The sequence below is a fragment of the Thunnus maccoyii genome, chromosome 7, assembly GCF_910596095.1.
Source record: "Thunnus maccoyii chromosome 7, fThuMac1.1, whole genome shotgun sequence".
Lineage (NCBI taxonomy): Eukaryota > Metazoa > Chordata > Actinopteri > Scombriformes > Scombridae > Thunnus > Thunnus maccoyii.
Window position 1 is genome coordinate 17,597,915 of NC_056539.1, and position 15,361 is coordinate 17,613,275.

General features: G+C 38.6%; 1 protein-coding gene across 2 annotated transcripts; it reads right to left on the reverse strand.

Moving 5' to 3' along the window:
* Positions 1-3,954: 3,954 nt before the first annotated feature.
* On the reverse strand, positions 3,955-15,290 carry LOC121900064 (vitellogenin-2-like). Of its 2 annotated transcripts, XM_042415988.1 has the most exons (34): positions 13,087-15,290; positions 12,661-12,681; positions 12,332-12,483; positions 11,933-12,184; positions 11,682-11,843; positions 11,439-11,587; positions 11,191-11,341; positions 10,939-11,096; positions 10,694-10,859; positions 10,479-10,604; positions 10,174-10,392; positions 9,857-10,074; positions 9,658-9,755; positions 9,450-9,574; positions 9,255-9,356; positions 9,013-9,132; positions 8,727-8,913; positions 8,546-8,639; positions 8,229-8,414; positions 7,990-8,140; positions 7,686-7,902; positions 7,075-7,592; positions 6,943-6,987; positions 6,786-6,854; positions 6,486-6,692; positions 6,255-6,397; positions 5,854-5,992; positions 5,617-5,746; positions 5,343-5,526; positions 5,115-5,209; positions 4,923-5,017; positions 4,633-4,798; positions 4,264-4,425; positions 3,955-4,165 (listed from the first exon to the last, which is right to left on the reverse strand). In XM_042415988.1, exons 1-34 carry the CDS (start codon positions 13,124-13,126, stop codon positions 4,053-4,055), a joined length of 5,160 nt encoding a protein of 1,719 aa, XP_042271922.1. In that variant the 5' UTR covers positions 13,127-15,290; the 3' UTR covers positions 3,955-4,052. The 2 variants fall into 2 exon arrangements, with proteins under 2 accessions (XP_042271922.1, XP_042271921.1); XM_042415987.1 differs by having other exon boundaries at positions 12,332-15,290.
* Positions 15,291-15,361: the final 71 nt, after the last annotated feature.

Consider the following 15,361-nt stretch of genomic DNA (forward strand, 5'->3'; position numbering starts at 1 on the left):
ATTTGTTGTGGTCAGGGTGACCTCCGATGACACGACATTTTAGCACATCTGTTCTTGACAGTGTTTCAACTGTGAAATAAGAGTGACCGTTACGGCACAATATGTACTGACAGAAAATGTTTACTTTGTTCAAAATATATATTTTTTTAATCTTCTGGGACCTAATAATTCTGGGTACATCATACAATAGCGACCTGTAATCCAAATTTTGATTAATAATGTTATTTGTAAATCATAAGAAGAAAACAGAAAAGGCAAACAATAGATCAGGTTGATAAATTAAATTTTAATTTAAAATGAATCATCAAACTTCAGCTGTCATCCACAGCCTTGTTTCAAACTGTATATTTATTGCTGTAAATACATCATACATTTAAATATAAATTAACCATCAATAAAAACCATAAAGAATAATATTCCAACGGGGGCATGGTTGTGTGATCAGGGTGTTTCTTTGCCTTTTGTCCAATGCTTGCATAACAAAAAAGAGCAGCCATCTTACCTTTCATTCACCAAATCATGCTTAGTGATTGTAACGAACATTCACATAAATTCTCATTATAAAGTAAGTTGTCCATAAGTTGTTGTTTAATATTTTAGTTACAAAGTTTTAGTTTCAAATCTGAAATACATTTTAATCATACAAACACTAATTTAGTGGCTCTGCAGTGTTGCATCATTACAAAGATATATGGATGCAAACATGCAAATAATAAAATAATTATAGGCCAACAGTTATTATATTTAGGAATTCATATTGTAATTCATATGTATATTATTTTTTTCTAATAATTATATATTTTTGCAATTTTCTTTTTAATCTTTAGATTTTAGATGAAATAGTCTGTCTAGTCTAAAATAGTCTAAAATAGTCATGTCTTTTTTAAAATTGATTTATTCACTGATACTGTTTTTCCACATAGGTATCATTTGATTTGTCCATTGATTAATTAGTTGTTTAATTACACATCATTGTCCAAATCACTCAGTTTGTAAGCATATTTACATATTTATAGCATATGTACATATCTGCAAGGCAAACAGGCAAATCAGGCAAATCTTGTAATGCTGTTGTTTATTATCACATGAAAATATGGACCGTGTTTGACAAAAAATACAAAAATCAGATATCAAAAATGGGAAAGTATGTTAGAAAAGATAACAGAACATCAACTACTTAGAATAAAACCAAAATAGTGTGGAGATGATGGGAAGCCACTTAACCCCTGTAACATTTATAATATTTACATATTTGTATAATATTTGTATATTTGTGCATGACAGTATTTAACTATTCACTATAACATTAGATCAGTACAAAAGATAAGTATGTTGTGTCTGATTCTTTTTTTACAACTTGATGATTCTCAAGCAAATTATCCACATTAACCTGCTACTGCTGCTCCTCCTCCTCCCTTTATGCGCTGTATACTGTACTGTATGTTGTCTGTAAGTACCAGTCATGTACAGCGCACACAGCACCCTACACATTGCAGCTCCATAATATCAGTATATTTGCTCTGGAGCATCTGGCTCCAGGTTCAAAGTGTTATGTTGTTTAGGAAGGTCTTAAAACTAGATTTTGACACATGGCCCCTCTACAAGTCAGGGCCTCAACTTCTGATAAAAAGTACTCTTAAGATTTCAGTTGATGTAATAATTTAGTGGTGCATGTTACAAACAAATTTGCTATTAATTAAATTAATCAAACCAAATGACACACAGTGAACCTGGAGCAGTCGCCCACTTTTCTCAGTTGTACTCCTGTCAAAGAGAGATGGGGTTGTGAACGAGGGCCGTATGGCTTCTGTTTATATCAGGCTACCTTAACTGCAGATGCATTTTGAACGTTCTCAGCTAAATAAATCCAAACTTTGTGCAGTTATATCAAGATGACATTATTATGAAACTAAATGCAATTGTTTTTTGTTTTTTTTACCTATTAGTAATGTTTTTCAATTCAGTTTTGTGTTTTCACAGTATAAACATCAGCTACTGAACACACCAAGTAGTTGAAGTACTAGTAAATGAATGTCTTTTTCTCTCTGAACTGGCTGTGTAGCTCTTTATAGATGATGTACTATGAAACATTCAGTCTTGCATTAGAGAGACAGCAGTCAGACCGTCTCACTTATTGAAATGTGATGATGAGTGTGAAAGGAACTTAAGTCATTCTCCTCTTTTAAACCACAACCATGACTTCTTTAATGTTTGCTCTTAGTATATATGACAGATATTTAATAAGACTGATAAAATGTTTGATAGCACTTACTCAATTATATTTTTTTCTTGTCATATCATTAACTATCCCTCTCCAGACATATGGTGAGATATATAAAAATACTTGCTTGCAATAACAATATGTGTCGAATATGGTTTTCCCACATAAAGGGTCCATTTACATCATTAAAATAAAATTACATCTCTTTCTCCCTCATTGAAATCAAACAAATCAATGAATATGCAAACATTGCTCATTTCAGAAGTTTAACTGCTTGACACAAGATGTCTCCTACTTCACTGTGAAGTCTGTTCTCAGTGTATGTGCACAAGGCTTTACGTTTTTCCATCACACTTGTGTAAGTTGCGTACTGGACAGATTTTTAGTGAGCACAACAAAACTTTCCCCTCTCAGCAGATGAATATGAAAACAGCCTTTTAGTGTCAAACTACAAACTACATTATTCTGCATAGTGAAGCTCAAACATCCAACTGAAGTAACAATAAGCAAAACACATTTCTGAGTAGACAGGGACTTACATGATATTTTGATATTTTAGACAATACCAATCTAATGCAACATGAACAACACTGATCTGAGAGGAGACTCCAGAGAATGAAGACTACAGGCTGTAAAATGAAAGGAGCAGTTGTTGGTGATGAAGTTGTCATATTACATAGCAGTGAAATTAAGAAAATGCACCAACATACAGTGTCTGCACAGAACATTTCCACTATAAATGGAGCACATTCATGTTGTGGCTTCATACCTTCATAGTTTAGAGTTTGTGATTTAGCCACTAGAGATTGTAAAAACAAAACAAAACAAAACAAAAAAATCAAGATATTTTCTTATTATCAAGTGGGTTTCATTTTCGATCTTATGTTACATGGGTGCTGAGGATAGTTGTTGGTAGGTTTGAGAAAAGGCTGTGGTGTAGTGTTTTCAACTCCCACTGTACCACTAAGGGTGGTTTCTTTCCAGGGCAGCTTTGGGTTGAGCCCAACACAGATAAGACCCACAGTGAGGTTAAACCTGTGGGAAGCTGAAAGAGGCTTATTTCGGTTGATCAAGACTGGTGGTGAGTCTGTGTCCGTTGGGAAAAGGGAGGCTGTGTTTACTTATAGCTTCAGAGACCTAGGCGCCGATTTACAGATTGTGTACTTTCTGAGTTTTTGCTTATTAAGTCTCAAATTACCACCACTGAAGTACGCATTCTATGTTTTTCTTAATGTGTCTGTGTTATTCCTGTGTAATGTACTTATGTTACTGTTGTTTTTGTTCTTTTGTATGTTGTATGTTTTTTTTAAGTAATTTGTCTTGTGTTTGTATTGTATTTATGTTTGGTATAAGAGTGTTGGTTTTACACTTTTTGTTATATGACTTGTTTGGTTGTATATTTGCAGGGCACCATTGTAAATAAGAGTGTTGCTCTCAATTGGTGTCCCCCTGAATAAATAAAGGTATCTATCTGTCAATCAATGGGATTGTCATTTTAGATAATGAAGAAGTTGAACATTTAGAAATGGCTTTAAAGAGCTTTTTTTCCTATTTTTGGGTCGAAATCTTGCCTGTTGGTTAAAGAATATTCCTTTTTTAATTTATATTAGCTATGTTTCATTCCAACATGTGTGGTAATATCAGTGTATTGGGATTAATGACCTCAGTGTAGATGAATGATGTTTGTTTAGTTTAAATACAGCTGTATATGCACACAACACACAACACATGCCTCATATGCTTCTTTAGTTTATTTAAGTTTACAGTTCAGAGTGATTAACAATGAAAGAACAAAAAAGAAAATAAAACAATGTGATTGAAGGCCGTGAGATTAAGCGCACTGAGCATGGCAGCGACAGGCCAGGTGGGCTTCGGCTGTTTCTGTTACATCCTCGCTCTTCTGGTAGATGTTGCTCAGACCCTCAGAGCGATTCATGTAGGAATCTGCAACAGTACAGAGAACAAAGTGATTAAGCACTGTAGAACATAGATGTAAAGTGTGTCAGTTTGGCGATTCATCTGTAATTGTCTTGCAGACTCACCAGCAGGCAGGCAGTGGAAGCCGACAGTGACGGTGGTGGTTCTCACTGGCATGCAGCCGGGCAAGCAGCGCAGCACAGGCTCAACAGAGTAGCATTTGGACTCCTCGCCGTGGAGGACCATTTGCTTTTCCAGCTTCACAGATTCAAGCTTCATTAAGCACTCTAGAAAAGGTTGAAAAAAAGAAAAGTAAGCACTACAGCAGCCCTTAGCTGAAAACAAATATTCATTGATTCTAGATTTTTCTATAATCTTATACAATAATGGTTTGGTGTGGGTTTGTTATCATCATTTGAATTTCTTTATATGCTACATTTTGCCATAATGAGTGTAAATGATATTCTTAAAGAACAAGGTAAAGCCAGTTTTACCAGAGGAGTCGCGGCAGCTCTTTCCAGGCATAACCCAGGAGTGAGCGTAGCTGACTGCATTCTTGGTCAGGCGTTCGTTGGGTGTGCGGTACTCCTCTCTGACTTCCCCATCAGCCTTTCCACAGAGTCCACAGGTCTGTCCCCTCATCCAGTCCACAACTTTAACCTGAAGAAAAGCAAAACAACAATGTTTTTAGAACTATGTTTTGATTGTGCCGTTACCATAATATAGATTATTAAACATTTAAACGTAGAAAAATTGCACAACATAATCAGATTTCTTTCATTACCTTCAATGCGTTCAGTCCAAAGTAGACCTCCTGAAGACCATGGCTAGGAGCATGGAGAGCAATGCCCTCACCTTTCTGTCTGATCTGAATTTTGCCTAAAATTAATGAAAATACAAAATATGTATTATTTTTTACTTTTTCAGCAGTTAGTTGTAACATTAAAGTTCAAACTAAAGTGATAAAATAAACAACCTGTTGGATGCTGGTATGGCAGGTTGCTGATGGGGATTTCTATTCCATTGACCGTCACCATGACAACACTATTCCTCGGATACATGTCTATGTCACTGTTGAAAAAGAAGTGAAATATATGAATCATAGTGTTATATAATGTTAATGTTATATATAGTTTTCTGGATTTCCAGGTTGAGATTTTTTTTATTTTCTGACAATTTAGATATAAATACTAATTGTTCTTACATGTCTGCAATCTTCACATTGATTTGGTTCTGTTCCTGTGTTTGGTCTCTCTTCAGCAGAACCATGAATTTGAGTTCTGGGGTGCAATCCTGAGCCAAAACCTGGTAGCAAGAGTGGGGCATTTCGTTCTTGTATTTCCTGTTGTTGAAGGTGATCAGTGTGTCTTTGATCATGGCACACTTAGCTGGAGCAGAAAGAAAGATTAACCAGTAAGTTAGCTATTTACTAATCAGCATGACTATTCAGTAAAACCTGTTCCTTTAAATGTTTTCACCTGCATGGGCCTTGGTGAACATGTAGGAGATCTTGTCAAGCATGTTGTCCTGGTATGCTTCCAGCTCTGCAGCAGTGTCTCCAAATGGCAGATAAACAGGGAGACCCAGGTCACGTTTGTAGATGGTCCTCTATATTATGAAATTAAAACAGTCAGAGAGGAGATATATACTCTGAGTGACATGGTGTGATGGAGACATTTCCTGTGTGCACATAGAAATGGGGAATAACACTGCACCTTTGGTGTCTTCAGCACAACATTCAGGCTTTTCTCAGAAGCAGCAGCCACAGTCAGTTTGATCTGATGACGAACATTCTTGACCTTTGCCAGAGTTAATCCAGTCGCTGGAGCAATATCTGAAATGTACTCAGACAGCCTAGAGAGACATAAAAGTAAATGTTAAATCAACTGTTGTCTAACAAACACCTGGTAGACAGGTGTTTAGCAAAATGAAACCATGCAAAAGAAAGTAATGAATTCCCACACACTTCCACATCCAGGATGTCTGACTAAGGTTTATGACTGAAACATTGCATTTTCAATTAAGTCAGTGCCAAGAGTACATAGGAAGTAATTACTTTCTTTTGTAAGGTTTTAGGAAATAGAAGAAAATGTTTGAAATTAGATTGTGACGTTACCTCTTTGCATAGCGCCTCATGGGTTTTGGAAGATGGTCCCAGGTCAGCTTCAGGCGGAATGCAGGTGCTTGAGCCACAAGACCAGTTTCAGCTGTGATCTCAGTCTTGTATTGATTGCATTCCATTCCCCAGCCAATATGGGCCTAAAAAATACATTCCAGCTGGAGTTAAAATCTCAACTGTTACTGCCGGCTTAATTCATGTCAGACCACATCAAAGGTTTTACTGTACCATCAGCTTGTGGTTGCTCAGCATCACACCATCAGCACAGATTCTCCAGTGGTCACTCTCTGCCAGGTTGGCGAAAATGACCTGCAGTCTGGTGGTTGATTTGTCAAAGTAAGCTGCGATCTGGTATCCCTGAACCTTGTGGTCGGCTCTAACAGCGCGGATGAGAATGACCACAGCAGGAGTGACAGTACTGGCGAGGTACTTGGCCTGAGAGTGCAAACCAGTGAATGACATTAATAGAAGTTTTGATTTTGCCCATTAAATACATGAAACTATAAATGGCTGGGTATGATTACTCACTTTATTGTAGATGGCTTCGAAGCTGTAGGCGCTGCTCCCACTGGTGTCACGGGCTGTGGAGATAGCATGCTGCAAACAAAGAAAATATTTAGCTTGCTCAAACAGAGTACATGATTTGACTGTCTAATGCTTTTTACACATCAGTTTGGTCAAATACCTGGTGGATGTGGTTCTTGGTGAACGTCATGTCATACAGCTCTTGCTGCAATAGAAAAATTAGCACATGAATTCCTGCACATACTTTATAATTCTACCGTTTCACATTTTCAATGGTAAATTTGTGCCTCACCTTTGACATGGAGCTGGACCTGGAGGAGCTAGAGCTGGAAGAGTGGCTGCCGGACAGGACAGATGAGCGGCTGCTTGAAGCGCTATTGGAGCGGGCGCTGGAGGAGCTTGATTGGCTGCTGGAGGCACTGCTGGAATGCCTGCTCAGTTTCTTTGATGCCTTGCTTCCCAGGGCAGCAACATCGACCATCTTGCTCTTGCGGCGAGAGGAGGAGCTGGAGGAAGACTTGGATGATACAGAGGAAGAGGCACTTGAACTGACAGAGCTGGAGCGGCTGGAGCGGGAGCTGCTGGAACGGGAGCTGCTGGAGCGGGAGCTGAGAGAACGAGAACTGCTGGAGCTGGAGGAAGTTCTGTTCTTTAGACCAGGAACCAGGATTTTCTTGAGTTTCATCAGGACGTTCTTGTCCTCGAGAATTTCCTCTTCCTCGCTCACGTTAATCACTTTGATGATCTTTTCTGCTGCTTTATCGCCAACCTGAATCTCAATTTCAATCTTCTCAATGACGGGTCCAGCAACTACAACCAAAGAAATAAACAGACACATTATTTTTCAGCAACTGCTTACAAAACAACTGAGGTCAGTAACTTGATGTCATCCATTGTACTTGCCTGGAACAACCTCAACCAGGATAGCATGTTTTCCAATTATGGCATAGAGTGGACAGTCTTTGATGAAAGCAGCGTTGCGAGATTCAATCTCAGTGCATGCCTTGATTCCAAAGGTTTCAAATGCAGCACACATTTTCTTCTCAAAGGCCCTGGGGAGTTTCACCTTGTTGGCAAGTTTGCTTGGCACCTCAACAGGAAGGATTTCAGATGATGCTGACTGTAAAACCACAACAAAGGCCACCACATTAGTTTGGAGGATGGTATAATTTCGTGATGGAAAAGGTGGTCAGGAAACCAGACTCACCATGCTACCGATCACAGTGGATGCCATCCTAGAAATCCTTGAAGAGAAGGTCTCCCTTGACAGCTGAGCCACAGCTTCAGCTGGAATCATTGGTGTTATCTTGGCAGCTGCGAGGTCTTCCACATTTCTTGCGACAGCAAAAGTCTCAACACTGTGGAAGAAAGAAAAAATAATGTCAAGAAATCCAAAGAAATTTTAAAACTGTGTGATATAAGTTAACACACATAAAAGAAACATACAGTGCAGATGCAATCTTATCGACGCCCTGAACAGGCAGGAACTGGAGCTTGAAGTTGCCCTTAATCATATCAATTCTTGCTTCCATTTGTGCAGGAACAATTGTGTGAACTCTGGCTCTTGACAGCAGGGAAGCCTGGATCAAAGCAGTATTCACACCCATAACTGCATAGGTGTGCATGGAAACACTGCAAGACACAGAAAACATAAACACACAGGGTTTTTCTTAATGATACATTTGTTTTCGCATTTGACAACAGTAAAGATTCAGGTTAATGAATAGGAAGAAGCTTGTTCAAGTTAATTACAATCAGTTTACCTTGGAGAAATTGCAGCACTCAGGCTGATATCAGACTTAAGAAGCTGAGAAGCGTGGAAGTTCGCAGGAAGAGGTGGTGTCACAGAGGCTTTGACTATGAAAACCAACACAGTTTTTTTGTGAATCAGTGTGAATACATTATTCAAATCAGCAACACTTAAGCTTCACCGGTCAAACTTACATTCAACAGATGCAGCAGCCACAGCAGCAGTATAGAAACTGAGCTCCATTGGCAGACCAACAGCAGTGGGTAGGATGCGACGAACCTCAGCAACCAGTATTGGCTTAACATAATGAGCTGCCACACCAGACAGCAGAGCATCCATAACCTTCCTTCCATAATTGTGAATTTCAGATCCGGAGGCAAGCTGTCAACACAAAATTACGTACAAGACATCAGATGTTCAGTTTGTAATGTGATTATTAAGTAGCAATCATACAATATGTAACAGTAGGAGATACAGTACCTCAATAATCTGGTCAACAATGGCTTTGTCAATGTTGGCAAATGCAATTTCCTGTCCGAAGAATTTCACGTACACAGAGGCCAGGGGCTGGCTTAAAGGATTAGCCTTCCACTCAGAGAGCTGTGTGAGCAAGAAAATAAAAAAAATACACACCTTAGTTTCTATGAAGGAAATGTGCTTTGATTACACAGTACTTTTAAAATAGAAGTAATATTAACATTAGAATGATCCCTTGAACTTACAGCCTTCATAACTTGTTTCATCTTGGTGATCCTTTCAGCATTCTCAGGAGCCTTGGGGATTTTCAGAGCGGCCTCCTGGATTCCCTCAGTTCTCACTCCAAGCTGAAAAAAGAAAAAAGGCCATTTGATGGGTAAGTATCTTCAAAATTATTACAAAAAATGCTATGTGTAAGATCTATTTAGCCATTCTCTTACCTCAAGGACATCAGCATAAGCTCCTGCCAGGTAGGTGCGAGCTTTGGCCACAATGGCTCTTGGCAAAATAGTCGCAGCATCATTGACATAGAAGGCACTGGCAGCAGCACCCATCATCCAGGAGCCTGCACGGCAAAACATAAGAGCCATTAAACCACATGTTTTAAGCTGATGACATAGTATTATTATTATTCTGTTATCCTCTTACTGTAGTAGGCATCAGAATAGAGAGCTCTGCTGAAGCGGTAGCTCAGTCTGTCGAATTTGGGGCTGAGGATCTTCACAGCAACATTACAGGCGGCAGCACTGAACATAGAACATTAAAATATACAGAGTGAGATTCTAAGCAGTAACATGTTTAAATAAATTAAAAAAAACAAAAATGTGAATATTATTGAGGTTCTTACACAGAAGAAAAGTCAGGGGCAGTGTTCTTCGTCATGGCCTTCATGTAAGAGTAGACAAAGCTAGCGACCTGCAGGTTTGTTTCTTTCAAGAGTTTGTCGGCAAGGGTAGTCACCAGACCCGTAGGCGGTTTGGTCTCAAACAACACGATAGCAGCAACCATACGTTCTTCTGGTTGGAGAGCCTTATCCATGAACAGCTGAAGAGCCATTTCCTGGATCTAATTCACAAAGATGAATGTTATAAATACAGCGGCACATAACAAAATAGGTTTTAAACATATATTATGAATGGAAGGAATCAGAAAATGTTATCTCACCCTCTTGGGCTCCTTCTTTGCAATGTTCCTCAGGGCCAGAACAGCATCAATGTGAACTCTATGTGGCAGATTAGCAGCAGCACTGCCAAAGCCAGGCAGGAGCTTTGTGATTGGCTTGAGGCTGGCAGGATGTCCAGCGTTACCCAGAACTTTGAGAACAACAGTGAGTTCCTTAATATCACCACTGGCAACAGCCTGGACAAGGAGTTCATGGATGGGCTGTGGGAGGTACAGAACAACATTCATGTCACTGATTTTATAACTGAAGTTTAGTTTTAGAAATCAAATGCACAAACAATACATACCCTCACAAAATCAGCTGGGCAAGTTGGGTTCTCTGCGCAGTATTTAGCAACCAGGGTGCCGTAGCCCAGCATGACAATCTCACGCAGGACTGGGTTTTCTTGAATCTTGTGGTTCATAGTCAGGCCCTTAGGATTGGTGAAAATGAAAACCTGGTTATGTGTCCCAGTTCTCATATTGGGGCAATGACAGAAGACTGCTTTTAATGTTGACTCACCTCAACAAGCTTGATGGCTTCCCGGTCAGCTGTCACCATGTGCACAGATGCCAGCAGAGCTTGAGCAGCTTCAGCAATAGTCAGCTCACCAGCAAGGAACTTCTCCTTGATGAACCTCAGAGCAACATGAGAACCAATGGCAGGGATGGCATTCAGGATCCAGTGCCTGAGAAAGAAAAGTATTATTATTAAGTGATAATCAGCATTATGTTTCTGTACACTGCTCTTTTTTAAATGCTGTTTACCTGTAATCAGATCTAACTTTGTACTGACTCCAGAGGGCCTCAATAATTTCAAATCTGGCCTCACGCATTAACTGGACAAGCTCAATAAACTTCAGAGGTGCATCTTCATGGACCTTGGCTACATTGAAGGCCACCAGGTGGTTCAGAATCTCAATAATCTGTCAGAAAACAAAATTCTTCCCATGTTAAAGTGTTTTGCTACAGGATGAATTCAACAAAAATCGAATGAAGAAGGAATGTTATCTGAAGTACCTGAGCCTCAACATTGCTAATCTTCAGAAGCTGGATGGGTGTCTGGAGAAGCTCACTGCCAAACTCGTACTGCAGGGATCCATGGTGAAGATAGTCAGCTCTGATGGGCTCCACAGGGACCCTCTCGATCTCCAGGAAGGTCAAGGTTTGCCTGTGAATATATGTGAGCATTGAATCAATCTTCATTGCAGCATTTTGTGTTGCTAATAGCAATCATACACCACTTATTTTTCATTTTAACCACGTACTTAGCCTCCATCTGGGCGGCGCCGTTCAAGATGTTGAAAGGTGAGAACTGGATGACCTCTGTAGCAGTTGCCTCCAAGATCAGAGAACCTGTGGCCAAAGGCTTCATGATGTAGTCAAAGGCTACAGTTCCCTTCAGGGTATTTCCGCTCTATATAAACAAGAGATAGTATTATTACACCAGCAGTTTCTGGAAGTATACAGCACATTTAGAAGGTAGGTAATGCCAGTAAAATTGCACTTACAGCCTCACACTCAACACATCTCTCTGTGTAAGCCAAGCCGATGTCCTTAATGATTCTCTCCTGGCAGTGGTTCAGGTCCTTGGTCTTGGTCACAGTGATGCGGTCAGCCTTTGCGTCCTCACTGATGGCGTAGTGGGTCTTGCACACACCCTGAGCTCCAGGCTAGTTAAAACAGATCAAAATACAGCTTGTTAGCTTAAGTATAGTGGTGTTTTGTATTTGGAGCTATAAGAAAAATCAGTTATATGTACCTCCTGGAGGTCATAGACGCTCTGTGTCTTCTTGATGTTCATCTGGAAGATGTTGAGGATTCCCCTGTAGACATTCAGCACAGTTGCAGTGACGCTAGCGGGTGCGAATACTTTGCCGACGACACCATTGGCATACTCAAACTTGATGGGTGTCAGGAGCTGAGCAGCCAGGGCTGAGGTGAGCTTGGTGGCTGGGATGAAAGCATCTTTGGGCCAGATGCCACTGTACTCAAAGATTTGAGGGTCTACAAGCTACAAGGAAAAGTGACAGGTTGAATGAAGTGTGACCACAAAAACTGTCTTATATTATCATTTTTAGCCACATGGAAAATAGTAGTCTGGGTCACACAAGTTGTTGATCAGTAGAAAATTGTACTAATACTCATGAATAGTCTTTACCTTCAGCATGAAGGTGTCGGCAGCCGCTGCACTGATCAGGACTTTGCTTGTCACTTTCACTCCGGCCCGTGCCAGACCCTCCTCAGGCAGGCCGCCCATCAGAAGTGCTTCATATTTGTACACGTAAGTCTTTCCAGTAGCAAATTCTGGGGCTGCAATAATAAACAAGAAAATAATCTTTAATAAAAACCTCAATAAAAAAACTAAACTAAGACAGGAAAGTATGGTGTGAAAACAACTTTCCATATATGCACTACAAGTTTTTTAAAGTGTTTAACTGTTAAGTCAATGCACATTTTTGACAGTATGTAACAAAATAAAAAACTTACCAAAGCTGACCTGGTAGCCAGCTAAAAAAAAGGAATAAAATGTTATTTTGGTGTTCATGAGAGAGAAATAAAATACATGAAAAAGAAGTAAAACTATAAATTTGAAAAATTGAAATGTATCCCATCTTCTCATCATTTTAAAAACTGCTGCATATTATTGGCAAGAGAAACTAAAGAACTGTCTATTTTCTATGCTAAGTTTGATATAAGCAGTGACTTTACACTGCCAGAAAATGCAATAGCAGTTCTTTTGCATCATGATTTTTCTGTCTTTTATCATAATTTTCTTTGAATATTTTTGTCATAGTAAAACTGTTGAGAAGTGTTACCCTATATGCTTCATAATAGTGATACTAAACTAAGCAAAGTTTTCAGATAATTAATTTAAATTGCATCCAAAGTGATAAAAGCAGTTTAAAGACTCACCTGCAAGGGCCACAGTGAGAGCGAGTACAAGCACCCTCATGGCTGCTGAATGTGATCGACTTGTACCAGATGTCTCCTATTTAAAGCCAGTTTTTGCTGACTGCGTGCCCATCAAAATGGATCATTAACCAAGCATCAGCCTTTCATTGTCATTGATGTTACCTTGCCCTGACCACGAAGATTAGACAAACAGAGTAATAAAAAATGTCACAGATGTAACAAGTTATCTTAACCTGACTCCTGACTTCAGTGGCACAAACAGCCCGATGTCCCAAAAAAGTTTTTTCTCTTGTGACATTACACATTTCACACAAGATGAACTGCAATGCTACTTGTATTTAAAAAATAATTCAACATTTAACAGTGTTGTACATTAAAATATTACATTCTCCTAAAAAATATTGTAGCTCTCATACATTTCACTACAAAGCAATATCTACAATTTTATTATTGTCCTATCATTCATTAAATGGTTCTGACGCTGCCAATGATTTAAACAAGCAAACAATTACAATAGAAAAACATTATTGTGAAGACAAATATTATTATGCAAATGCTATTATAGAATACTTTATGTGGATTGCACAAACTTGTGCAAAACAGGTTCCAATGTCATCATGTCCTGACCTGCAATTTTTTCACAGTCCTGTCACTTTGTTCCAGCATCTGTTGACTGTCCAAATGCAATAATCCAACATGAGTTAACTTCACTTTGTCGAAATGTTTCAGAATCATCACCTCAAAAATCAAACTGTATCCAAATCAAGTCAATTAAATCTAAATTCATGTTATGATGAGTTTTTGATCAAAATTATTTGCTTGTTTGTTTATCGTTTTTATTCTGTGTCCTTTTGCTCGAGTGCTTTTATTGTTTTTATCATTTGTTTTTTGTGCTTTTGCCTGTGTGCTCTGTAAAGCACTATGGGTATGAAATGTGCTATGTTAATGAATTTGCCTTGCCTTAAACATTAATATGTCCTCCATAGAATTATGCCCAGCCAGCAAGGGTTTACAAGACACCACAAATGAATATAAACCAGCTGCAGAATGTAGTGCAAAAATAACAGTGTGCAAAGGATTCTACCAACTGTCCAGAAAAACATAAAACTAGGATGAGAAGAAAATGAAGAACAGTTGAATGCAATTTCTGACACTGTGCATTGATTAGATGGATAAACTGATTGTTGCTGCTTTTTTAAAACCAATGAATCACCTGCAGCAAAGCCTTAACAGCCTTTATACATTCTGTACATTATACAGTATACTTTAACTTTACCACATGCTCCAAAAATAATAATCCAACAGGATTCACTTGTTTGAAGCAAAACGCATGTGCTATATAACCCATTTATAGTAATTTAAAGTCAAAACATTTTCTTCTTCTTTTTTCTACTTCTCCCCACAAAACATAAAATGGCATTTAGTTTGTTGGGAAACATTTAATATTAGTTCGGACAGACATAAGTCGAAGAAATGAAAAGCAATGAAATGTATGTAAGAAATGTATGTATGTATGTTTTTGGCAAATTACTAAGGCCCTAACTTGAAAAGTGCCTAGTTGAAAAATGTATTGACTATATTATTTCTATAGAAATGTGGTTCCCCCCTTAACTTCAGTACAATCTATAAGAAATACGTCTTAAAGAATATTGACCATATTCACTTCAGCGTTCAGCCGTGAAGGATGCCACATGGTCTGCACAGGTGAACTACTTTTAAAATGTCAAAAATGTCAAAATGTCAAATTGTTTTAGCCTAAATCAAACTTAACTAATTGCAAGTGATGCAAAACATTTCTGTACCTTTATGTTGAGCAATCTGTGGCAAAGTTCATAATTTAAAACCGTAAACTGAAGTTTTTCATAGATTGGTGGTAAATGCAATGCTGTTCAACATGCAGGAAGACACTCACTTTCCCAGAATTAATTGTGCTGTAAGTCTGTGCACTGTGCAGTGATTATGACACTTGGTACTTATTTTCTGAAAAACAAAAAACAAAAAACAAAACAAAACAAAACAAAACAGTCTTTATCTTTCCTGTAGGCTGCTATGGTATGGATTTGGGTTTTCCAGGCATAGAAAACCCTTTATCATGCTTGACATCATAGAATTTGTTGCATTAGCCAATGTCAATGGCAACTTTTAAAAGAAAGTCAGAGTTCAACATTTGGAGCTCATTTTTGATTTAAAAAAATCCTCCTGACATGACAAACTCTCAATGAAAGTGGGTTTTTTTCTGTGGCAATACTTCGATGTACTTCTGGTCAACAACCTC